We start from the raw sequence: 24625 nt of genomic DNA on the forward strand, positions 1-24625 counted from the left end.
TTATTTACACATGTCAAATTCTCGACAGATAAGTAAATACTAAATACGACCACTTCCAATTGAACCGGATCACGAGATAACCGTCATCCTGATTCCTATCCTCCCATGTTCATATAGTAGACCTTGGTTTGTAGTAGATTATGCAGTGTCATCTTGTAATACCAAATATCAAATGGGTACATATAGTCAATATCAAGAATTCAATGCTTAAAATGCACCCTCTTAAGAGATTCGGATGATACCAGTGGTGAGACTAGTGTGCAGTGACACATTCAGAATTTGAATCTTAAAGGGTCTCAATGTTAAAGGTTTAAGTTTTTCAGATAAAAATAGAGCGTGTAGCGCGAAAAAAATAAATAAATTTATTCACTGAGTGATTACGTCGCACACTTGGTGAGCTTGTTGTCATCAATTGGACTATGTTGTGCACTTATCAACAAATATTGATATATGCTAAAACAATCTGATAAGTGCTTTTGAGATAATTTAAAGAGTGTTGTCAATGCAAATTGTCCGGAGAGGATCCCTTTCCCACCACTGCTAGAATTACATTACTAACATCAAAAACCAGGCACCAACATCTAGGATTCATCCCAGCACAACCAAAATTGTCACAATTTTATAACGATGTTTTTATTTATATTTGAATGGACTGGAGAGAGATAAAAAGTTCAAAAAACATATATAAATATGGTGGTAAATATAATTTATTGTCTCTTAGAAGAGATCGCCAGATTTAACAAGAATACACATCGTTTGTGACGAAACGTGTATGGCATCTCCGCGCCGACGACTGTCTTCTCTCTTATATTCTGCGTCTCCTCTCCTTCTCTCTCGCTCCTCCTATTCCTATTCCTCTCTCTTCCACGCATTACCCTTTTGCCCTCCTCTCTCTCTCTCTCTCTCTCCTCTTCATCCATGGCTCCAGAACTTCAGGAGGAAAATTACTCTACTGGCTCTGCTGAACCTCCCCAGAAAACCAGAGTCACCGTCGTAGGCAGTGGCAACTGGGGCAGTGTTGCCGCCAAGCTCATTGCCTCCAACACCCGCAGGCTCTCTTCTTTCCACGGTATTGTTACTTCCTGTTTGTTTTCTGCGTTTCCATTTTCTTTCTGCATGCAAAGCCAGAATCTTTATGTATGCCAACGGTCAGAATAGTACTCTCTAATTGTATGTTTGGTTACTGAGAAAATGAACATATTGTAGTTTTGTTCCCTAGAGAATGCCAAATTAATTGAATTTTCTTGTTTGATTCTGGGATTTTGTTCTGTTGGGTGTTCAATGGATGAAAATTCTGAAAACCCAATTTTAATTCGAGTTTTGAATGAAAACCCACTTGCAATTTGAGTTTTATTTTTATTTTTTTCCTGCATCGGAATTCAGATGAAGTAAGAATGTGGGTGTTTGAGGAAACGTTACCAAGTGGTGAGAAGCTCACAGATGCCATCAACCGCAACAATGTAAAAAAGCAATGATCTTTAATGCATTCCTCTTATATGTGAATGAATTTACACCACTGAAAACGTTTGTATTGTGTTTTTCGATAGGAGAATGTGAAATATCTGCCTGGCATTAAGCTGGGGAAAAATGTTGTTGCAGACCCGGATCTTGAGAATGCAGGTACTTCTTTTCTCAGCAAAAGCTTTGCTGAACTTTTTGAAGTTACAATGTTTTGAATTTGTGTAATTTGTTGGGTGCTTGGAGCAAAATTTTTTATAACAGGGGGAGTTTTGCAGTGAACGGTGCGAACATGTTGGTGTTTGTTACTCCACATCAATTTATGGAGGGTATATGCAGGAGGCTTGTTGGGAAGGTAAAAGCAGATGTGGAGGCGATTTCCCTCATCAAAGGAATGGAGGTCAAGATGGAAGGCCCATGCATGATCTCGACACTCATCTCAGATCAATTGGATATTAATTGTTGTGTTCTGATGGGAGCAAACATAGCTAATGAGGTTATTTAGCTTGATTTTTCACTCTTCTTAAAAGATTTAGTTTCTCAGATCATATCCCATCTGGTTCTTCTGAAACTAGAGACTCTTTGTGTAGATTGCTGTGGAGAAATTTAGTGAAGCCACGGTTGGATACAGAGAAAAAAAAGAGATTGCACAGAAATGGGTTCAGCTGTTTAGTACTTCCTACTTCATAGTCACACCTGTGAGTACGTCAAATACATTGTTACAATCACTGTTGTACTGAAGTACTCTTACTATCATGAATGTTTGGCATGGACGGGAACTAGTTTTACAACCCACAAATTCGGTAGTGCATAAGCACTAAAACTTCTCTGCATCACATCAAGTATATATTAGAGGAATGCTCTATTTACACCTTTTTGGGTTTGTGTGAAATCTATAGGTCCAAGACGTGGAAGGAGTAGAACTGTGTGGAACCCTGAAAAATGTTGTGGCCATAGCAGCAGGTTTTGTGGACGGATTGGAGATGGGAAATAACACGAAGGTAAGTTCAAAAATTTCGGTAAAGGTTGAACCCATGTCTAATCTGCTTTTTCTATTTCATTTCGACTGCTTATTTTGAACGACCAGGCTGCAATTATGAGAATTGGTCTAAGGGAAATGAAGGCATTTTCCAAGATGTTATTCTCATCTGTCAAGGACACCACCTTCTTCGAAAGCTGTGGCGTTGCTGATCTCATCACAACATGCTGTAAGGAAGCATGGCGATCTCTTATATTCATTTTTTGTTTTTTCTTTCTTTCTAACCTCAATGTGTTTGGCAGTGGGAGGAAGAAACAGGAAAGTAGCGGAAGCTTTTGCAAGGAGTGAAGGGAAAAGGTAAAGGCTCCACAATTTGGCACATAAACCTTGTGAAAAGTAGGTGGTTTCCAACTATTACCCTTATGCATTTGTTGTCTGCAGATCGTTTGATGAGCTCGAAGCAGAAATGCTGCAGGGTCAAAAATTACAGGTTCACATTAAAAATTATGAGAACTGAACTGTGTTATTACTCAGATTTTGGGAACCATCTTTTTATCACTCAGCGGTGTTTATCAATTTTTGCTTTCCTTTTCTGAAGGGTGTCTCAACCGCAAAAGAGGTTTACGAAGTTTTAAGCCACCGTGGGTGGCTAGATTTCTTCCCACTTTTTGCAACAGTTCATGAGATCTGCATTGGCACTCTTCCTCCAACAGCCATAGTTGAACACAGTGAGCGCACGCCTAAAATGTAGCTGGCTCTCTGCAAGAACCGCTTATCATGGATAGGTGGTAGTTTACTTTAGTGACGTCCTTCGCCCAAAAGCGAGGGCGAGGTGAAACTTTGGAATGTTGGTTCATACAGAAGTCAGCACTCTGCAACAACATATGGTTGCAGGGACAAAATACATCTTGTTTGTTCTTCAGATTGTACTCATGTTTATGTGTAATCAACAACAGCAAGTTGTAAACTTCTTTAGAGAATACACAAGTAATAGAATAAAGAGTTTGAATGAACCATTTCTGGTGTCCCAATTCGAGAACGAGAGATCGAAATCTCGATTGCAATTGTTTTTGGTTCCCGACCTTGTTTCCATATCTAACACCAAACCTTTTCTCATTTCATGAAATAGAAGTTACACAACTGCCACAAACCCAAATTACACAGCAAGAATACCATAAATTAGAAGGAAGAAAAAAGACCAAAATAATTTTCCGACAACGCCAAACCCTATGAATTTTGCATATGGTTTTAGAACAACAATTACCCAGTTCGTATTCTATCCAATCGATCCACACTCTTCCGTGCTCTGTCCATTTGGTGGTCGATACTTTTTCTAGACTTCTCATGGCAGTCCACGCTTCTCCGTGACCTTTCCATGTGGTCAAAAGATACTCTTAGTTTTTCTAGTTTATCAGCACTGATGAATTGATTTTTCAGTTTTTCAGGCCTATCAGTGCTCTTTCTCGGTTTCTCCCTTCGATCTGTGCTCTTCCTTGAAACTTCGTAAACATCAGTACTCTTCCGAGGCTGCTCAAACTGGTCTGTGCTTCTCCTAGAACTGTATCTCTGGGAAGGAGACTTCTCAACGGTTGATATGAACTTCTTGAGATGTCTGATATACTCAGGATAGAGCTCTAAATCACAGTGGTTTCCTCCTTTAAGCCATAGTGGTTCATATTTCTCTTTACACAGTTCCCAGAGTTGCTTGCCATGAGAACAATCGACTACTTCATCCGCAGTCCCCTACAGGAAAATATAATGGCTAAAAAATGTGAAGAGTAGGCCAATTTGGCATCTCGTATAGTCATGATATATATAATCTTTCGACATGGCATGCCAGATGATGATCAGACAAACCCCTTATACATCAGCGCAATACTTTCTTAAAATTCCGTTCTTTGGCTAAAAAGTCAAACCTCGGTAATTAAATGTTAAGAACAGCAAGGTTTCTATACTCTAATGCATCAATAAAACTGTTAACAATATGTTATACGGTATGTACATTTTGTCTGATATAAGAAATCGCAGAAGATAATATCTGGTCAAATGCATGCATCAAAAGAAGTCTGGTTTGGTTGAGTGTTAACATATATGATATTATAAGGTAGACGAATATGGAGTAGCATACTTACATGAATGATGAGAACGGGGCAATGGACCAGTGGAATTTTATCGATATTCTGTGCGTAAATAACACAATAAAACTTACAATTAGATCAAGGCCAAAAACTTGGCAACTAAGCATAAGATAAGATACGCAAAATTGAAGAGTGTTGTGTTACCTTGTAAATGTCAAACCAGTATGAACGCTTTACAGGATACATGACCCTTAAACCAGAAAGTATGGGACTATGCAAGACAACAGCTCTTAACTGAGGCAGCCGAGCAGCAAGATCCAACGTGGGGCCACTTCCAACGGATTGGCCATAGAGAATGATATCTTCCTGCTTAGTACCATAGCATTCTTCAAGACACTTATATGCAGCTTCAATATCTGCATATGTATTCTGCTCGCTTGCCTGGAACACAGAAAATATGGGACTTACATGATGCACTGTGCTCAAACAACTACTTAATACAAAAACTATTCAAATCTCCAACAGACCTTTCCAGTTGATTGCCCATACCCCGAATAGTCGTACCTGAAAGACATACCGATACGTAAGCAATGTCAATGGTAAAGGATCAAACTGTATCAGTAAGTTATGCAATGGCACTGGTAAAGATTATACAGCCTCAGTTAGTAGATTATACAAAGCTACACCACAACTGCAATCACGGTGGACATTAAATTACTGAATCACAGTACGAAGGGCGCTAGCAATTACTCAATCATCTTAGACTAGACTGTCTAAACGGGCAAAGGGGCTGGAGAATTCACTCACAGATGGCAAACAACGTAGATCAACTGACCGAACCTCGACGACAAACTGATTTTGATTTCATGAAATTCTCTAAGCATAACAACTACAGCTACATCCCGTTTCAGCTATAACTTCAAATTAAAAGATGAAGAACTACTCCAATATCTACAAAATATCCACTTTATGGTAAAATCCCATAAATTAATACCATAAAATCCCAAACAAATATAGCTGATCAGTAGACTAGTAAAACCCAGATGCCAAGAATAGTAATCCAGCAATAAAAACTAACAAAGGCTCTGACTTTAGAAAAACCCAGAAGCCAACACTAGCAAGTAATCAAGAAAAATGAACACAAAGCTCAAAATCTGGAGATAAAAAACCCAAGATTCCAAAAATGACAGAGTAGCAAAAAGTGGCAAACTTGGAAGAAGAGAGAGAGTAGAGAACAGAGTACCCCATGAGATTGACGCGCAGGTGGATGCTCAATTCGATGAAGAGCTCGTACATCTGGCCCAGATCGGCGGCGTTGCCGTGGGAGTAGAGCAGAGTGGAAGTGGCCAAAGGGTGGCGAATGTAGATTGCCACAACCTCAGTGCCACGGCGGGTCGGCAGTTTCAGAACCTCCACGTTTTCCCGGTGAGGGAAGGGGCTGAGAAGCAGGAGGCCGGTGTGGTCGTCTGTGATGAGCTTGTAGGAAGGTGGGTTCGGTGGGAAAAAGGCGAACTTGGCCGCCATGGACGACGTCACCCCACCCATATCACTCTCTCTCTCAAAACTGGCAACTCACTCACTCACTCACTCACTCTCTCTCTCCTCTTTCTCTCTCTGTAATGGGAAAAAGAACGTAAATTTTGGTTTTGGGTTTTTGCGAATTGTTAGTGTGGGAAGTGGGTTCAGATCAACATTCCTTTCTTTTTTTCCTTTTCTCCAGAAGCTTATTCTTTACGGCAAAAGAAAAAGAGAGAGAGAGAGAGAGAGAGAGAGAGAAGAGAACTGTATGAGCTACTTGGAATGTATGTATGTATTGTGCGCGGTTGAGCGAGACAGATGGAGCATCAAGAATTAGAGATATCGAGAGACCAGGGAGAGAGAGGGGAGGTTTTACTGTGTTTTACAGTTTACTTGGGCTTGGGGTGAGGTAGGGTGGAGAAAACGGAACATGGAAATCTCAAGCGAGAACGGAACATGTAAAAATATGATTTTTCGTTAAAATGAATAGTGCTGAGAGCTTCCATTAAAGTTCTCTAATATAAATTGAAGAGGGTTCAAGAGAAAAAAAAAGGAAGGGGAGGTTTTACTGTATTTTACAGTTTTCTATTACTATACTTATTTAATGACACGTGGAGTATCTATTTGAATTGCGGGCATTTTGAAATTTTTTTCCTCGATCACATCATTCATATAGTAACGTTCGCTACATAGGCCTCACCATATGCTTTAGTTAGCATAACTAGGCAATCTTAGGATAATTTTTCTTCGTAGAATGAAAGTCTCATATTAGCTGGTCATTTGAAAAAGACTTTTACGCAACAAGAATGTCACCATATGATTTTGAAGAAATGGTGGGACTTCTTTCCTCCCTTGAGACTTCTCTAGACACTCAGAATTCATAATAACTCATTAGACTAAAGATACAATGCAATATAAAAAAGTTAAAACGCGTGATATTAGGTAATTTTTTACCTAACCGCACTATTATGTAAAATAATTAAAACAGATGACCGTAAGTTATTAAACTGGGATACCACGATGGTGACATTTCCGTAGTAAATACATTTATCTCGAGTGAGAGTCATAGGGTTGGACCATGGGACATGGGAATGCATAATTTTTGTAGGGACATGGAAAATTGAGTCAATTGACAGAAGGAGAAGTGTAGGATGCTTAATTTGGTGAATTTGGTACCACTAAGCACAAGGCCACCTCACCACCCCATGCACCCATGTGGATAAAGTTGCTTGTCGTTTCAATTTTCACCATGAAGCCATGCCAACCCTAAAAAGGAATGAATGAATGAATGAATGCATGATTAAAGTTAAAAACCAATGTGAAAACTAAACATGCCCAAAAAAATAATTAAAAGCAAAGCACGCATAGGTTGACAAAGAATGCTTAGGATTCCAGCCATAGGTAGCTTTCTTATTCCAAGCTAAGCTACTAGAGAATATAAGTTAAAAGAGCTTACATTCCTAATCGAAACGGAGCTCAACTTGCTCGGGCGATTCTTATATGCAATCTGTGGATTATCACTGTTTGTTTATCACACTATCTTACTTATTGCGTGACATTTGATGAATTTGAGTGGTGGATCATAGTATAAATTTGGGTGCTGGATCATTGTCCACAAATATTGCTTTAAAGAATTTAATTCAAGTTAATCACTCTTATAAACATGGATTCATACAGCAGAGTGCAGAGACTTTAAGAAAAAAAGACTTGGAAAGAGACTTGAATAAAAGACATGAAGTACTTGGAGTTAATGAAAGAGTTTGTGCAAAACCGAGTGCAGCAATATTCTAGAATTCATACAGCCGACTCCACTTAGTGAAATAAGATTTTGTTGATGCTGATGTTGTAATCACTCTTATAAACCATGCAGGATCGAGGACTATATAATTATGACTTTATATGGATGTCGCTAATTGTTGTTTTCTATTCAATTTTCTTGGTCATGAATTTAAGAGGACTTCAGAAAACTTGAAGAGAAATTAAGGAAACGAATTGAAGAAAACAGTTGGGTAGAATAACAGTCTGTATTATTTCCCTTTTTGCCTTTTTAGGTGATGCATAAAGCTTTGTAAACTGAAATGCAAACACTTGTTTAGTTTTTACTACACTCTACCTCACAAGAAAAAATAATTTGCATGCAATTGGAACGTTAATGTAACAGTTTACAATTAAATAATGTCATATGAAAAAATAAAAAAACATAATAGTGTATTATAAACTTAAAATATCATTCATGTAAGTTTCTCTCCGGTATTACACTTCCAGCATATACAAATCATATATCTTGGAGTAAATAGAAAGGATGAGTGGCCCGATGACCAATACAAGTCATATGATTGATCTCCATGCCTCAGAATCCAGATCCCAGTAGTGGCATTTCCCCATCTCTATAAAAAGATGTGTCAAAAAATGTGTCCAAGACAGTGTAACTTCGTATGCAACACCCTCTTGTCCCACCCAGAAGAACCAAGCAAAGGTTCAATTTTTTTCGTTGACTATTGTATTAACCAAGTTCTTCTGCACAAAATGGCAGCATAAATTTATGTTCCATACTGTTGGTGAACAGATAAAATGGGAAGAAGGGCAGTGAAGATTGAAGTTTTCTTACCCTTGGGAGTTAGCGGCTCAAAGTTAAGACTCGAGACTCGAGAGAGAAACTAACTTACACCAATGATATCAATGTAATAACTGTTTAAATCAACCACGTTTGTAACTTTCTCGAATGACAATATATGATTAGCGGCGCAATAATATCTCCATTCAATCATAACTGCAAGCACTAAACAAAAAGATTGTTCCTTTTAAGGTATTAAATACAGTGAATTGCCAGCATTTCATGTTAGTAAGGAGATATTTTTAAGTGTGTCTGAAATACGGTCACACACATCATATATGATTATACAAGTGAAGAGACTGTTAAAAAACACATTCCCTTCACTTATGATTTATATAATGACATATGACATATCGTTCCGTGTTCTGTGCACGTTAAAAAAATCTAGGGGTCCTCATCTCTCCCATGGAAAGCGCATGACATGCTAAATGGTCATTTGGTCAAACCTAATAACGCTTTTTTCTCAAATGTGGGTTAGCTCTATACTCAGTAGGGCTATTAGCAACATTTTCACTCAAATTTTCTTATTTTATCTTTTTGACACTTATATTTTTATCTTGTATTATTGCTTGATGCTAAATCTCTTAACGTTTAAATGAGAAATATGATTCGTTTATGAATAGTGTTATCTTTACCTCTCACACACATTCGTTAGTTTTTGGCCATTGATGTTATTCAATTCACTTGGTAATGCCTGGAAATTGATAGGGGATGTGTCTTGTGTAAGAAGTAAAATGGATGTGTGGATAATACTACCTTTTGTTTATTTATAAGATAATTGTTAGATGATTAAATAATTTTAGATTTAGTTAATTTGTTGCATAGAAGATATAATGACGCAAGAAATAACGATTCATATAATATCGTGCAACGTTATAAAATGATCAAGAAAATTGAGAAAAGTAGAACGAGAATATCCGAATGAAAAGATCGTTAGCATTTCTCTATCTAACTCAGTCGACCTCATTCATGTGTCTCTCAATTTTATAATATCGCTTTGTGAAAAATAACGATGTTTTCACCAACCCCACCATACTAAACGCAAACTATTATGATATCAACCACCATGCTAAACGCAAACTATTATGATATCAACCACAACTTTAACCCCACATTTTAGGGAGATTATCTCCGGATCTCTTCCTCCAATGCCCACGGATTAAGTGATCCGGACCTTTGAAATTTAATCAAACGGCCAAAAATTATTATAACTTTTAAAAGTTTTTACTAACTTCTTTATTTTCAGCTGTTGAATCAAATTTTAAAGGTTTGGATCACTTGATCCGTGGCTTCCAAATTTCAGGGCTCCAACCAAACCGAGGGTAAGAATACAAACACTAGAATTATAGGTGGAAAATGACTTATTAACGACTAATATATGATCGAACGGATGGTCGGCACAGCAGAGCTGGGAACGAATGAAGCCAACGGCATAAAAATGTGAATGTTTATGTCGTTTATTAGGAAAATGGTGGGTGGGTCTCACTGGGTTTAAATCTATCTTCCAGTTATTTTGACGGGATGATGAGACCTGTCTCTTTTGAGCTGCAGATATTCCGGAAATGCTTTTCATAATAAATCACATTTTATACACTTAGGAAGATTCTATAATACACCGATACGTATTGGACGATTGAAGTTGCATATCTCGAGTTTGAATGTTTATTGTCTTAATCTGATCGTTCAAATACCAATGCATTCAGTGTATTGTAACAAATCCCCTCATTTAATACTTAGTGTATGATGTAAATGTAAAAGAATCTCGTATCTGTAAAGGACGAAACTTTGTAAGGACTTATAAGATGTTGAGTGCTTCCCATATAACAAATTGGTTGTATGGTGAAACCCTAACTTTTTCCATAGTATCAAAGCATGTTGTTCCACGTATAAAGTCAAACGCCTACACGTGCTTCACTTCATCATTTTCTATTGTCCATGTGTTAAAGTTGAAAATTCGCAGCATGTGAAGATGCACGTTGAATGAATCACATATTGATGGAACCTCAATTTTTTTCACTTAGTTGCATGTTTGTTTCATAAAACAAAGAACAATTTTACGATAATATGCTTCACCCTATGAACTCCATTTCGATTTGTTCCATTTTTATGGCGGAAATGACATGCAGACTAGTCGTGTGAAAAAAAAAAAATACACACAATTGAATACAACCAACAACAAGACAAAAAAAATTCGAAATTTCAAATTTTGCTGCTAAATTTGAGATAATGTTATGGCAGGATGGCCTAATAATTTTAAGCTGGTCTGATATTAAGTCGGTCAATAATATGAGGAGATCGTCCCCTTAGTGGGACCTCAACAGTTGAAGACATTCTGCCATTGGACAACAATAATAAGGAAAGGGCTCTTTTCCAGATCTTTTCCTCTCAATCCATCAAATTAGGGAATTTGTGATATTGAAATTTGATAAAATAGTTACAAATAAGGCCCACTTTAAAAGTTATAATAACTTTAACCGTTTGATCAAATTTTAATTGACATGAATCCCTTGATTTGATGAATTAAGAAAAAAAGATCTGGAGATAATTCATTTTCCAATATATAACATAGTATAATCGTTTTCAACTACATTACATATTATATGATAGATATATCAATTTTTTATGGTCAAATATATGATATATCATTGTTTCATGGAAAACATACATTCCAGATGAAGACCAAACACGATAAAACATATATTCTCTTGGTTTTTTTTTTATTAGATTTATGAAAGGGACCAGTTGGTAGTTTTATCACAACAATTTATTTTTTTTGGGATCGAGAAGACTCACAGATATATTTTAACCTCCCTTAACGACCATCAAATTCACAAAAGCTTTTCAAACCTCCTTTGACCATCATCGTGTGATTCACATGTGCCAAAATCGAACCTAAGATGTGGGGTGTGAAAAACGAACTTGGAGAAACTATTCCCAACTACTGGATCATCCCGTAGTGATTTATATTTTATTATTCCACGTGAATAAAATATTCAATAAACCTAATTAGACGTGCAAATTGGGAATTAAGGAAACTTTTCGCACTGGTTTGGATCCCAAGATATTGGGCCATGTGACAAACCCAACTGACCTAATTTTGTTTCGGGGGCTCAATTGGGTAAAAATCTGAGCCGAATGAAACACAAACAATTGGTTTGAATTTGGGTTGAGCCTTTTTTATTTCTTTTGGTGTGGTTTCTTCTTCTACTCAGCTTTTGGTTCGGAATTTTGAGAGAACTGTTGAAAAAAGCCCTCTATTTACGAGAACTGTCACACCCCTAAAACACATCAGCCGTATCATCTACCTATGTTATAATGCTATAATGTGTGAACTAGTAACTTGATGATAGTGTGACCGTCACGGTAAAAAGTTTCTCCATATCTACGGTTGCAATAGAGAAGAGTAGCGTGACAGGAAGAAACCCAAGAACTCAAAAACCGTTGATAGCGATACAAAGCATGAGGTTGCGTGAAACATTGGTTAGTTTTGTGGGTTGTGATTTTCTAAGGATTCTTTGGATCTTTGACGCCATTGAAGTGTTTCTTCTTAATGTGCAGTGATAGAGTAGAGTGGTGACTATCTGGTATTCATATCCTTCTACTAGGTTGCCGAACGATCCAAATAATAATAATAATAATAATAATAATAAAACGAAACATCCCCAATGGGGGCTTTATCCTCCATGAGGCTACTACATTTCAAGCCTAAGTGAGAAATTTCATCCCTAATGAGTCGGAAAATGGGGCTAGATCCACCACTAGGGCTATGAACTTCCTTTCTTAGGTAGCATAAAATGGGCTATGTCTAGCCACAAAAAATAGTGGGTCCCACAAAAAAAGTAGGAACCGATGTGAGCAAAATTCTATCATTTTCTCTCCACTTACGAATACGCTTATACTTTCCTTTTATTTATATTTTAAATTATTTTTCCTACATATTTTACTAGCAATTTAGCTAATTAATGATTGTTTTAAATTCCATAAGAATTAAAATTTCAAAGTGATTTAATGTTCATGAGCATTTGTGGGTGAAATTTTCAATTTTTTTTTTCAAAATTGTGTGATACTAATTTACTAGTTGGTGCTAGGTAAACTGTTGTGTTATACTTGTAAATCAAATTATTTCAAACGGCGAAGTGGGGGTTTGTATCTTTCAACATATGAGATTGAAATAAGAGAATTTAATCCAACGAACGATTCATAAGTGATGAAATCTAAATTTTTCACATTTTGAACTTTTTTAGGTTGAAAGGTTCATTAAAAAAAATTAAGATAACATGTCCAAAATTAACTTAAAAAAATTTAACACAAAAAAAAAATTATTGTATAATCAAATAAATACATATATAAAAATATATAGCCCCATATAGAGCCTAAAAGCAATAGCCCCTTATTGGGAGAGATTCTTTTATAAAGCTCCAAAGATTCCTCGAAGCTCTAAAATGGGCTATATCCACCACTTTTTCAGCCCTATATAGAGTCCCTCGCTGGAAATGCTCTAACTGAATATATCGTACACTTTGAGGGTCTAGTCACCACTAGGGCTATGAACTTCCTTTCTTAGGTAGCATAAAATGGGCTATGTCTAGCCACCAAAAACAGTGGGTCCCACAAAAAAAGCAGGAATCGATGTGAGCAAAATTCTATCATTTTCTCTCCACTTGCGAATACACTTATATTTTCCTTTTATTTATATTTTAAATTATTTTTCCTACATATTTTACTTGCAATTTAGCTAATTAATGATTGTTTTAAATTCCATAAGAATTAAAATTTCAAAGTGATTTAATGTTCATGAGCATTTGTGGGTGAAATTTTCAATTTTTTTTTTCAAAATTGTGTGATACTAATTTACTAGTTGGTGCTAGGTAAACTGTTGTGTTATACTTGTAAATCAAATTATTTCAGACAGCGAAGTGGGGGTTTGTATCTTTCAAAATATGAGATTGAAATAAGAGAATTTAATCCAACGAACGATTCATAAGTGATGAAATCTAAATTTTACACAATTTGAACTTTTTTAGGTTGAAAGGTTCAATAAAAAAATTTAAGATAACATGTCCAAAATTAACTTAAAAAAATTTAACACAAAAAAATATATCGTATAATCAAATAAATACATATATATATATATATATATAGCCTCATATAGAGCCTAAAAGAAATAGCCCCTTATTGGGAGAGATTCTTTTATAAAGCTACAAAGATTCCTCGAAGCTCTAAAATGGGCTATATCCACCACTTTTTCTGCTCTATATAGAGCCCCTCGCTGGAAATGCTCTAAATGAATATATTGTACACTTTAAGAGTCTAGTTGGACGTAACCTAGCGAAATTCTCCAATATGGCGATATGTATGATTTAATTATCAAATAATTAAGGTAAATGTCATTGGCACTCCAACTGTATTTTCTTTGTAATTATAGAAAGTTTGAAGTGTAGAAAAATTTTGCAGTGCCGGTAACAATTCTCATAATTAATATTAAAAAATAAGAGAGAAACGGCTTTCAACAGAAACGAAACCGCAAATCTTTAAGGCGTTGCCCAGAAAGGAAAAAAACAAAACTGCGCGCGGCGGTTCACCTCCTCAGCTTTACCTTAACGAGGTCGTTGGCTTTTGAAATTCACTTCCGAATTCTCTCCGGCGGCCCCGCCACTCGCCAATCACGTACGTAAGCCTCTCTCTCTCTCTCTCCCCCCTCCAAAATCCTAGTTTCAATTTCCTAAATTTTCCGAGAACCCTAACGGATCATTAGGGTTTATTGCAATCTCTCTCGCGTTCTCGGAATTGTGTGATAATCCATTAATTCTCAGGGATTGTGTTTTTGTTTCATGCGTTTATGCTGTAAAATTGATTTCATTTTAAATCGAGTTTCTTCTTACAGATTTGGGTTTAGGGTTTATGTGTTCGCATTTTGTAAATGGTTGCATGTTAATGGCCTTACTTCTTGCGGTGCCTGCTGCTACTGTGTTGGAGAGAATTCTACCAAAAACGAAAACAAAAGAAATTTCCGAAAGCATTTCTGCAGGAAGCACTTTTGCTCATAAGTGCTTCTGCCAGAGGTGATTTATTATGAACCAGTAAAAAATTATTTAAAAGTGCTTCTTGAAACCAGTTGGAAGTGCTTCTCCAGAAATCACACATAATGGTTTCAAATTTTTTCCACAAAAGTAGTTAAAAGTGCTTTTGGTTTTTAGAAAACACTTTGAGCTCCTCCAAAAGCAGTCCCAAACAGTACCCTAGTAAAGTTGGGAAGCTTGGAATAGTTAGTGGAGTTGTTTTAAGATATCCTGATCAGTTTAATTTCCCACGCAGATATGAGACCCAGAATCCTTGCATCTGAAAATCAATGTCAGAAATGGAGTACATGGTGCACACATTTTGGTTACTTGTTGGGGAAATAGATTTGCTTGCGTAGAAGTGTTGTTTTGGCATAGCCGGTAAGGAACTATGTTTGTCTTTTAAAATTTATGTGTGTTGTTTCAGATGATATCCTCATTTGACTAACAATAGGGGAACTTTTTCATTAGCTCTTTCACTGACCAATGTCATGATATTATCCCTCTAGAAAGTTGATATCATGTGTTGTATAAACGTAGTTTTGTGTTGTGCAGCTGCATTTTTGTTGTTATGTCAAAAGATAAAAAGGATTTGGTCGATTCAAGTGCAAATGATAAATTAGGACCAGACTACTTTGGTTGCTATACACGGTTAGTGACAGACCTGTTATCAAAGGAAGAAGATTTTCCGCCCTTTGCTTCTCAATCCTCTGGCCTATCTCAAAGCAGAGGTGTGGAGGTTAGAGGAAAAGATACGATTGAGCATAGTAATGGTATTCCTGGTTCTTTATTTGGTAACAGCATAGGAACTGGGCTTTCAGATTTCAGAAAGGAAAGATTGAAGTCATTACTCAGGCAGGGTGTGAAGGTTCTTTCACCAGAAGTTGATGAGGTATGTTGGGACGCCTACTCTTCATTTTTTTTCTTAAATGGGCGCTTCAAACAAGTGAACTATGTCTCTGCGTTCATGATTTTGAATTATATGAAATGAATCTGGTTGTACTTTAATACTTTTTATACATTCAATAAATATGTCATGAAATTGAGTCGATTCTACTTTACTGTGATGTAATTGAAAATGCTGCTTTTACATAAGGGGTATTAAGTGTGCTCACATTTCATTTAGGATCAAACTACTTATTGCATGTTCACATTTCGTATGTATCTATGTATGCATGTGTGCATGTATGTATATATGTATATATTTGCTATATTCAACTGTTATTGGTTTGATTCCATATGGTTTGCGGTTTGATGCATATGCTAGTCCAATCCTGTGAGATAGAAACTGTACTTTGTTGTAACAGTATGTGTAAATGCAGATGCTAGGACCTGTTATAGGTATTAGCCGGTTAAAATCACAGCTGAAGAGAAAACAGTGTCTTACTAGAGGTGCATTACCCGATGTTGATGCAAGGAATACTCCCTCTAAGAGATTAAAGAAATCTTCCTCGTTCTCTTCAACCAGCCTTCCTGCGCTTTCTACTCCTACCAATCCTGAGTCTAGCAGAGAGGTTATAATTCTTTTCGTTGCCTTGTCACTGTTATCAAATGTCAGATTTTCCGTATTGGTGTTCTTTTGTGTTGCAAAACTCAGGCTTTGCAGTCACTGGGTTTTGTAGTAATCCATGTTATGTAGAAATTGACAGTTGCATTTTTCTAATGTTGTTCAGAACGGTGTTGATGGCCACACAACAGAAACAGCTGGGTTTGTAGTTGGTGCAGAGGAGCCAAAGGTGACTAACATTCTCCCTATTGCCTTTCTATTCATTCGATTGTGTCACGTTCACAAGTGTGTGTGTCGTTTAGCAATATATGCATGCTCTTGGCAACTTACTGATGGGTGGCTTTATATTGCATCATAATTTTACTCTCCAGGCTGATGATGATCTGCAGTCCCTTATAGAAACCGATAGCGGGCAGGTTGAGGAGACAGTGAAGAAATATTCTGATGAATTTTCTACAACAGTAATTTTCTGAAATTCTTTCTTTCCCAATACTGGAAAGCCCAATCAAACACCGTCTTTTCATTCATATTGGTTATATCACAATTCATATCGGGAATATGAAATTTATATTTCTGATGTGATGTTGGTTTTTCAGCTAGGGCACATGGAGCAGCAGCTTGAAAAACTTCTTGATACTGTGATGTCCTCGTGCAGGTACTTTTACAACATAACCCAAATTTAGATTTTTGTTCCGTGAAATTGTGAACAAGAGAATGGTTGGTGCAGTTGTATGTTTAAACGTAATTCCAAATTCCATTGAATTTACTGCAACTGTTAACTTGTTTTCCAGGCCTATGACCCTTGGTGAGAAACACAAGCTTGGAAAACTGATTCAGAAATTACCACCGAAAAATCTTGACCATGTTGCGGAAATGATCCAGCATAGGAATGCAGCTTATACAAATTCACCTGATGAAATTCGTTTGGATCTTGAAAGACAGGTAATGCGATGCACAGTTATCTGGTTTACGACATTAATTAAAATTCCCACACCTTTCTAAAGTTGTATTTTTACCCGCAGAGTAATATAACACTTTGGAGACTGTATTATTATGTTGAAGCAGTCGAGAAAGCTAGAAAGCTCGCCAAGTACGAATCCAGTGAAAGTTCACTGAATCAGGGCTGAACTTTTCGTTCGCTAAATGAAGATAGCAGTCATCAGTTGTACCAAACGCTGTATGGTTTAGACGATCATTCTGCCCCGTCTGCACACTTTTGAGTGTTCCAGATAAGTCTACTTTTTGAGACCAGAAAGGATAAAGAAGAAGCCTACACTTAACCTACAAAATTTTGGTAAAATTACGCAACATTTGCGCGTATTATCTGACCTGTGAATTTGATGATTTGGACCGTTATAGCGCAGAAGCACTCTTGTTGGAGCACCTCAAGACTCGAGACAAATGCGAGATGGAGTTTCGATGACGATTTTTTGGTTTTTACAACTGTAATTGGCTTCATTTTCAGAACAGCTTGGGTAGGACTCATATTTTGTGCATCCCTTACTGTATACTTACCAGAGAAAGTTATGAAATCAAAGTTTCGGGACAGCTCTGAGAAAGCTCATTTCATCAACTTATTTATAGAAATGTACCAAACAACGATATCACCGTAAGTGTAATCAGATGAGAGCGAGAATTGCATTGGATTGACAAACGTTAGAACAATACAGGCCATACTGTTGTCGACGTGCTAGAGATACAAAATAATAACCTATCTACATAAACCTTGGCTCCCTAAAAGAAAATTTCTCGTCAAAGAAGAAACATGCGCTGCCAGGATCCCCTCCCGAAACTAAGCACAAATCTTGAAGAGCTCATGCAATTATCTTGTTAAATTCAAAATGAACCACGCCTTGGTCGCTGTTCAGCAACGTTTACTCGGATTGATCTGCCATCCAAACTCTGCACGGCAAATAGAGAACGAGATCAGAGACTCTGTGAGCTAATCGAGAGGCATCAAGATAACAATACTCAATTAGTTGCAAGGTGACTTCATTTACATCTATTGCAGCACTATGAATCCCTAATGGTCTAAGCAACATCTAAAAACCTAAACCCTAAACCCTTATGAATTGAGTAATATACTAAAATCTATGTCGTTTTCGTTTTCGTTTTCAGTTTCAATACTCAACTAAACAAGGCAAATCTATTACCTGTCCATCAAGGGCAGCAATCGCATTGTCCACTTCTGTCTCGCTAGAGAATGTAACAAACCCAAACCCGCGTGAACGCCCTGATTCCCGGTCATAAACTACCCTGGCACTGACCACGTTTCCATGTTCACTGAAAACCTGCTCCAAACGAGAATCATCCACTTGCCACGGCAGATTACCAACATAGATTCTGAATGAAGGTTCATTCGTTCGAATGGGTCTTTCAGGGCGTGACCCTCTAGGAGCAGCCTTGTTTACAGTCAAAGCCCTCCCACCTATATCCTGTGTAGGAACAAATGGAACATTAACACACTCGGTTTAAGCAAGAGTCGGAAACTTAACAAGCCTTTATCCTAAGCAAATTTGCACGAAAACAAGTCCATCGGGAATTATTTCAAAACTCATTCCTCTGCTCGATTTGGCGAAGTTAAACATGCGACTAAATGATTGCTGGAATTGAATCAATGTTAAACCACTTTGTAATTGGAACCAAATGTATCGACACGCATGCTTTTGCTACATTTATACTCCCTAAAGTTGAGCAATTTGAACATGATATAGTTCCATTTTCGATACACAAAACCGAAACAAAGATTCGCAACTTACGTAGCGGTGGAACATCTCCACAGCCTTCTCAGCTTCTTCAACAGTGCTCATGGTCACAAACCCAAATCCTCTGCTCTGATCAGTTTCCCTGTTGTAAATCACCTGGTCATTGCAAACAGAAAACAGTAACTCCAATGCTGCAATTTTAACCGCGAAATCGAACACAGAGTGCGAAAAAAGAGACGAAATTTACCTCAGCAATCTCAACAACTCCGGCATCATTGAAAAGATTAGCAAGTTTTTCACTGTCAACGTCATAAGGCAAATTACCCACAAAGAGCTTGGCCTCCTCCGGCGGCTCGGGATAGTATTCCTCTTCGCCGACCGCCAAAACTCCGTCGCCGGAGCTCTCCTCTGCTCCCTCCTCCTCTGCGCTTTCGGCCTCTTCTTTCAATTCTTCCTCCTGAGCCCAGTCGGAGGTCTGAGCCACGCGGAGGAACGGCAAAGACTTGTGCTTTAGAGAGAGAAACGAGGAGAGTGAGGGAGTGAAGGAGCAGGAGATTTGTGAGAGGTTGGTGGGTTTTGAGGGGAGTGAGAGAATTGGGTATTGGTGTTGGAGGGAGAATAGGGCGGGTGGCACCGCGGCGAGGCAGGTTTCGGAGCTTGATAGTGGCTTCAGAAGAGCGGCCGTTGCAGAAGCCATGGCTGGAAGGAGATAGAGAGAGAGGGGAAGAGAGAGGTGGAGGAGGGGATAAGGAATGAGAGAAGGGTTTGCTTGGGTTACATTAGAGACCAGGATGGTCCAAAGATTTGCAGGTCAAGATATTTTCTTTATTTGCGACGAAAGCAAAGCTGTTAAAGAAACGTTTCTGTACGGATTTACTATTATTTTCACGAGCAAACGAATTTAGTTAAATCTCAACCGTTTTAGTTAAATTTCAACCGTTCACAGTAATAAGTAATACTAGTGAGACTCAATTTGAAGATTAAATTTTGAAAATTAAAGGACATGGAAGTTGATGATTGATTTATTACTTAAGCGTTGATAGACGTGCTTATTTTTATTGATGACACATCATTTAATTTGCAATTTTAGTTTCCAAATTAAGTCTTCCCAGCATTACTCATTTAGTATTATACTTTCAACTGTACAAATTTGCTTAGTCGAGTGGACTAGAGTAGTTAGCTTCCTTCTATGGGAATGAGATCCCTTTCGGATCTTTGTGTTCAGAGTCTGCGAGCCAAGAGATCTTGGTCGTTTAAGAGAGGAGGAAAGAGATTTGGGTCGTTTAAATTTCTAATTTTTTGTGAGGTTGGCAAGTGAGATGAGCTAATGGGGGCTATAGGATTGACATTGAGTAATTCAAATCTCTCGGTCTTAGGACTCCGGTCACGAGATCCGGAATAGATCTCATCCGAGTTGAACATAAAATATTGCATCATCGTTTATATGAAATAAACACAAAAGATAGTTAAATTGGCTGAAGAGTGTGATCCTCTCTCTGCATTCCAGTTCGAATTTTCTTGCCAAATCATCTTATTCAAGTTTTTCTTTTCCAAACTTTCTAGAACAGAAGGATTTTGAGCACTTTGTTAGTGACTCATTCATTGGAAGAAAAACCATCACAACTACATGTAGAAAATTACGACAACGTCTTGCATTGATTTCATTATATTAATATCGTGATTGATTACAAACTTACACTATTAGGTTCGACAATAAAGTCAACATCTGTGTACTTATGCTTAATTTCATAACGAAGGGTTCAATGTTGTAGTTAATCATTCATAGAGAAATGCTAAAGAAACTCTCTTAAAGTAAGACTCTTTGTAAACTCTCTACTAAGTCACAATTTAATGTTAATTTGCGTTCTAGCATTATAAAGTATTGTGCTAAAACCGTGATGCGTACACTTTTAAGGGAGCCTCCTTAACATTTATCATCATTCATATACAGGTTTGAAGTTCTTGTAAGCTACCACTGCATAAAATGGATCTGAACCAGACAGCAACCCCAGGAAGCCCATGAACCAACCGAGTGGTGATTTGCTTTGTGAACCACCACCACCATTAGCATCTGGTAATTTCTTAACCACTTCAGCTTGTGTGAAACCTTCCACAGATTGGAAGTACTGCACAACCAACTGCGTCCTGCTGTATGCAGTCCCATCTCTCCATGCCCCAATGGCTTTCTCATAGAACAACCGATTGCTAAAGCTCACAATAAACACCCCTCCTGGCCTCAGAACCCTAAAAACCTCTGCAAACACCTGTAGTATCATAACGTCGATAAATTATTGTGAGATATTGAAAACAAATACGTGATATCACTCATTGCCCATGTTATATTATGTGGATTGGTTATTACTATTACACCTTAAAACATAAATTTGTTGTCCGTCCATATATATATATATATATTTTCAAAGTCCATCAATATTATAACGCATGAATTGGTTAACAATTTTTTGCCAATAATTGTCATAATATGTGGCTGATTAGTACTACATACCATACCATACCTTAAAACATAAACGTCTCATTCAGTCACATCATAGCACATAAATTAGTTGTACAAATTTAACTGACTCATGGTATAACTAATTCATTCCTATTATAAAATGTGGACCGCTTATTACTACTATACCCTAAACAATAAACTCATTGTCCACTATATTATAACATATGAATTGACTATCCCAATTTTTATTGGGCACATGGTACAACCAACCCTATCGTCATATCATAATATGTGGACATGCTATCACTAGAATCACTACTATACTCTAAAACATAAAACCGTCATTTGTTCATACTATAACAGTATTAATCCGTCGTTTATTTATATTATAATACTTGAATTAGTTATGCCGCGCTAATGTAATCCTGAAATCAAAGCTTTCAATTATTAATGTAACAAAAGGAAGCACATACTAACCTTCTCAGGCTGTTGAAGATACTGCACACTGACTGTACACAACACTGCATCAAAACTGCTGCTCTCCAACTCAAGCTTCTGATCCTGGTTCAGATCCTTGACAAAAAAGTAATCCAACCTAGGGTTCCTGGCAAGCTCCTGTGCATTGAGCCCATGTCCCACAACTTTCTTGTACTCAACTTCTTTCGGCAAATGGCTGATCCACGAACTCATAAGATCAAGAATCTCTGAGCCAGGCCTCAGCCTCTGCCTGTAGAGATTGGTCAGTGTGGCAATGAAGCCGTCATCGACATGCGTCACGAATCGCGGATAAGCGTAGAAGTCTCTGTCCGGATAACTGTTGAGTTTTATTCTGCCCTCTTGGGGAAGAACAAGACGTTTGATCTTGCCAGCTGAGGATGAAGATTGTTTACTGGTTCCATTGTTTTCACTAGAAGAAGTGCAGGAGATTGTTGATGGAAGTAGGAAAGGTTTGGTCTTATGGTTGCTTGTAAGAAATGGATGCCATGGTTTGAGGTTTGGATGAATTGTGACCATGTCTTTGACAATGGTTGATTGAATGACTCAAGTTTTCCCAACAACCAATTTGGGTTTTGATAGGAAGGAAACCAAAATTTGGGCTGGCTAGCAAATAGTTGATGGGCTCAAGCCCAATTAGGTATAAAACAAAGATTTTTTTTTTTTTTTTTTCATATTTTGTTTTGGCCAAATTGCACCAATAATTCATATGGCTTACTTGGATTTTCATTTCCTTGTTTTAATTTTGTCCTAACAGTTTCTCTATTTTTTCACTTTAGTCTACTCTGTCAACAAAGTAGATCGTTACATCCATTTTGTGCACATCGTCTCATTTTAAAAAATGGCCAGTCGAAAGGAATTTTGCCTTATTTGATGGATTGGAGTAATAATGTTAGCAAAATAAAGCCGAGAGCACACCAACGTAAAAAAAAGAAGAAGCTACATGAACCAAAGTGAAAATCCGAGAATTCGGGAAAACTAGAAGGGCTATTGGTGCAATTTAAACAATTTTTTTTTTCTTCTACTTTGATCTCCATTTTTCTTCTCTTGGAAACTTTTTTTAAACCTTGGCAGCATGAGAAGAATTTTATTAATAACGAAAAGGGAAATTACACCTAATATTATGCAATTGCTTTTCTTTTCGACAAAAGTAAGACATATTTGGTTACTTTGTTTTCTTTTGACCCATATTTCATATTTAGCTGCAGGCCCCCACAAAACAAAGACCATAATAATCATGAGTTGTCTGCTCAAACCCTCAAACGTGCATTGAGGTTAAACACATAATTATATTAACAAGGTTTTAATCTTACCGAAAGGAAAGATTAGAGACAAGATTCCAGAGACTCTCAAAAGTAAACAGTTTCAACTCTTAATTGTATTCTTGCTTAATTCTTCACTTCCTCTAATTGCATCGAGCTAAATTTTAGCTACTACGAATAAAATTAACTAGCTGATAATCTATATTGATGGTATATTAATCTTTAGGCTCCAAGGTTTATATCTATAAACTGGCTTAAAACAGGATGAACAAAAAGGGTCGGATCCGTAGATTCTTTACATGTAGACTCTACTCTTCATCTCTTATTTCATAGCAAAAAATTGCATGATGAGTGAAATAGATACGTCTAAATTTTTCTTCAGTTCGAGAAAACAAAAGTGTTACTCCACCTTGTGATCACTATAACTAAAACACAGTAATTAACCATGATTGCCAGGTAATTTGATGTCCAGCTATGAATTAGGGTTTCTAGATGCAAACCATCCAATCGATCGATCGAGGGTCCCAAATCCATTGCACGTGCACCATGCACAACGTAAAGGTCAGACAAACTAAATTGTTATCCTTTTATGCCTCCCTTAGTTCTCATGTGTTGTTTCTTACGAGGGGTCCGTACCTTTTGTCTTGTCCAACCCACTTAAAGCCGAAAAATGAGTATGATTCTTTAGGCCGTGAGAAAAATGGGAATGATTGCTCAAACATTTTGGTCGGGTTTCTACTCCAAACATCCACATCAAAACCCTAAGAGCAAACCCAACTTAATCAAGGATTTGAAACTCCTTGTTGCCTACATATAGCTTTCAAAAATGGTATAAAAATTTCAACTTAGTGTCTCTCATTGTTTTTCCTTTAGGGAACCTATAGCCATTTTTTTATTACCTCCAAGTCTTTCATTATGTGCTACTACAAATAGTGTTTCCATAGACAAAGAGGGTCACATGCATATATAGTGTAGGAAGTGTTGAAGAATGCAACTCCACATTGAAAACTTGACAGATAAATTAAAATTGTATTGAATGGTCATACTTTTAAGGGAACCGTTATTAACACTCCAAAAATTTCATTCTAAATTTCTCAAAAGTGTATTTTTCTTTCTAATTATAGAAAGTTTGAAGTGCCAAATGAGATTTTTGGAGTGTTAATAACAATTTTCTACTCTTAATCGCACACTATAATCTATAGAGATAAAATTCAATATCTGTTGAGTCATGCAAGTGGTAAACTTAAGACTTATATATATCGTGATTAGCAGTGAGTCGCTATCTCCATTCTAAAATATTGAGATGGAGGGGTTGAATATTAATTTACAAGGTTGAGGAAAGTTTGATATTGAAAAGCCAACTACTTTTATCATATATTAGTTAGTGGGGCTTTAATTTGTTGTAATTAAGGAGGTTAGGTGAGCCCCTTTGCCATGTTAAAATTATTATCCTTGTTAATTCATACTTTAGAAGAGACTTTAATGATGAATAGCA

At 37.1% G+C, this 24625-nt stretch overlaps 5 protein-coding genes across 6 annotated transcripts; 2 read left to right on the top strand and 3 right to left on the bottom strand.

The window, feature by feature from the left end:
- The first annotated feature begins 752 nt into the window (after nt 1-752).
- On the top strand, nt 753-3447 carry LOC137740092 (glycerol-3-phosphate dehydrogenase [NAD(+)]-like). The gene is made up of 10 exons (XM_068479893.1): nt 753-1069; nt 1384-1460; nt 1548-1620; nt 1737-1954; nt 2049-2156; nt 2358-2459; nt 2546-2666; nt 2740-2794; nt 2879-2927; nt 3036-3447. Exons 1-10 carry the CDS (start codon nt 919-921, stop codon nt 3186-3188), a joined length of 1107 nt encoding a protein of 368 aa, XP_068335994.1. The 5' UTR covers nt 753-918; the 3' UTR covers nt 3189-3447.
- Nucleotides 3448-3529: 82 nt separating this feature from the next.
- On the bottom strand, nt 3530-6323 carry LOC137740091 (uncharacterized). The gene is made up of 5 exons (XM_068479892.1): nt 5759-6323; nt 5043-5079; nt 4720-4956; nt 4570-4617; nt 3530-4180 (listed from the first exon to the last, which is right to left on the bottom strand). Exons 1-5 carry the CDS (start codon nt 6058-6060, stop codon nt 3698-3700), a joined length of 1107 nt encoding a protein of 368 aa, XP_068335993.1. The 5' UTR covers nt 6061-6323; the 3' UTR covers nt 3530-3697.
- A 7846-nt stretch (nt 6324-14169) lies between these two features.
- Nucleotides 14170-17727, top strand: LOC137739547 (uncharacterized). 2 transcript variants are annotated; one of them, XM_068479155.1, is made up of 9 exons: nt 14170-14318; nt 14963-15087; nt 15262-15598; nt 16029-16220; nt 16380-16442; nt 16585-16674; nt 16810-16868; nt 17005-17155; nt 17236-17727. In XM_068479155.1, exons 3-9 carry the CDS (start codon nt 15278-15280, stop codon nt 17338-17340), a joined length of 981 nt encoding a protein of 326 aa, XP_068335256.1. In that variant the 5' UTR covers nt 14170-14318; nt 14963-15087; nt 15262-15277; the 3' UTR covers nt 17341-17727. The 2 variants fall into 2 exon arrangements, with proteins under 2 accessions (XP_068335256.1, XP_068335254.1); XM_068479153.1 differs by having other exon boundaries at nt 14170-14314.
- Nucleotides 17728-17837: 110 nt separating this feature from the next.
- LOC137739548 (28 kDa ribonucleoprotein, chloroplastic-like) lies at nt 17838-19724 on the bottom strand. Its single transcript, XM_068479156.1, has 4 exons — nt 19166-19724; nt 18973-19074; nt 18367-18648; nt 17838-18115 (listed from the first exon to the last, which is right to left on the bottom strand). Exons 1-4 carry the CDS (start codon nt 19613-19615, stop codon nt 18050-18052), a joined length of 900 nt encoding a protein of 299 aa, XP_068335257.1. The 5' UTR covers nt 19616-19724; the 3' UTR covers nt 17838-18049.
- An 853-nt stretch (nt 19725-20577) lies between these two features.
- Nucleotides 20578-22388, bottom strand: LOC137740914 (uncharacterized). The gene is made up of 2 exons (XM_068480719.1): nt 21851-22388; nt 20578-21182 (listed from the first exon to the last, which is right to left on the bottom strand). Exons 1-2 carry the CDS (start codon nt 22385-22387, stop codon nt 20856-20858), a joined length of 864 nt encoding a protein of 287 aa, XP_068336820.1. The 5' UTR covers nt 22388; the 3' UTR covers nt 20578-20855.
- Between the last annotated feature and the right edge of the window lie 2237 nt (nt 22389-24625).

The sequence above is a fragment of the Pyrus communis genome, chromosome 7 (assembly GCF_963583255.1).
Source record: "Pyrus communis chromosome 7, drPyrComm1.1, whole genome shotgun sequence".
In the NCBI taxonomy this organism is placed as follows: Eukaryota; Viridiplantae; Streptophyta; class Magnoliopsida; order Rosales; family Rosaceae; genus Pyrus; species Pyrus communis.

Coding starts and splice junctions, on each gene's coding strand:
- LOC137739547 (XM_068479155.1), top strand. CDS start 15,278: ATGTCAAAAGATAAAAAGGATTTGGTCGATTCAAGTGCAAATGATAAA. Junction 16,443..16,584: donor TTGGTGCAGAGGAGCCAAAG/GTGACTAACATT, acceptor TTTACTCTCCAG/GCTGATGATGATCTGCAGTC. Junction 16,675..16,809: donor CTGATGAATTTTCTACAACA/GTAATTTTCTGA, acceptor TTGGTTTTTCAG/CTAGGGCACATGGAGCAGCA.
- LOC137740914 (XM_068480719.1), bottom strand. CDS start 22,387: ATGGTCACAATTCATCCAAACCTCAAACCATGGCATCCATTTCTTACA. Junction 21,183..21,850: donor ATCTTCAACAGCCTGAGAAG/GTTAGTATGTGC, acceptor ATGATACTACAG/GTGTTTGCAGAGGTTTTTAG.
- LOC137740092 (XM_068479893.1), top strand. CDS start 919: ATGGCTCCAGAACTTCAGGAGGAAAATTACTCTACTGGCTCTGCTGAA. Junction 1,955..2,048: donor GAGCAAACATAGCTAATGAG/GTTATTTAGCTT, acceptor CTCTTTGTGTAG/ATTGCTGTGGAGAAATTTAG. Junction 2,157..2,357: donor CCTACTTCATAGTCACACCT/GTGAGTACGTCA, acceptor TGAAATCTATAG/GTCCAAGACGTGGAAGGAGT.
- LOC137740091 (XM_068479892.1), bottom strand. CDS start 6,060: ATGGGTGGGGTGACGTCGTCCATGGCGGCCAAGTTCGCCTTTTTCCCA. Junction 5,080..5,758: donor CTGCGCGTCAATCTCATGGG/GTACTCTGTTCT, acceptor TATGTCTTTCAG/GTACGACTATTCGGGGTATG. Junction 4,618..4,719: donor ACTGGTTTGACATTTACAAG/GTAACACAACAC, acceptor ATTTACGCACAG/AATATCGATAAAATTCCACT.
- LOC137739548 (XM_068479156.1), bottom strand. CDS start 19,615: ATGGCTTCTGCAACGGCCGCTCTTCTGAAGCCACTATCAAGCTCCGAA. Junction 18,649..18,972: donor TGGAGATGTTCCACCGCTAC/GTAAGTTGCGAA, acceptor GTTCCTACACAG/GATATAGGTGGGAGGGCTTT. Junction 18,116..18,366: donor TTGCTGCCCTTGATGGACAG/GTAATAGATTTG, acceptor TTTGCCGTGCAG/AGTTTGGATGGCAGATCAAT.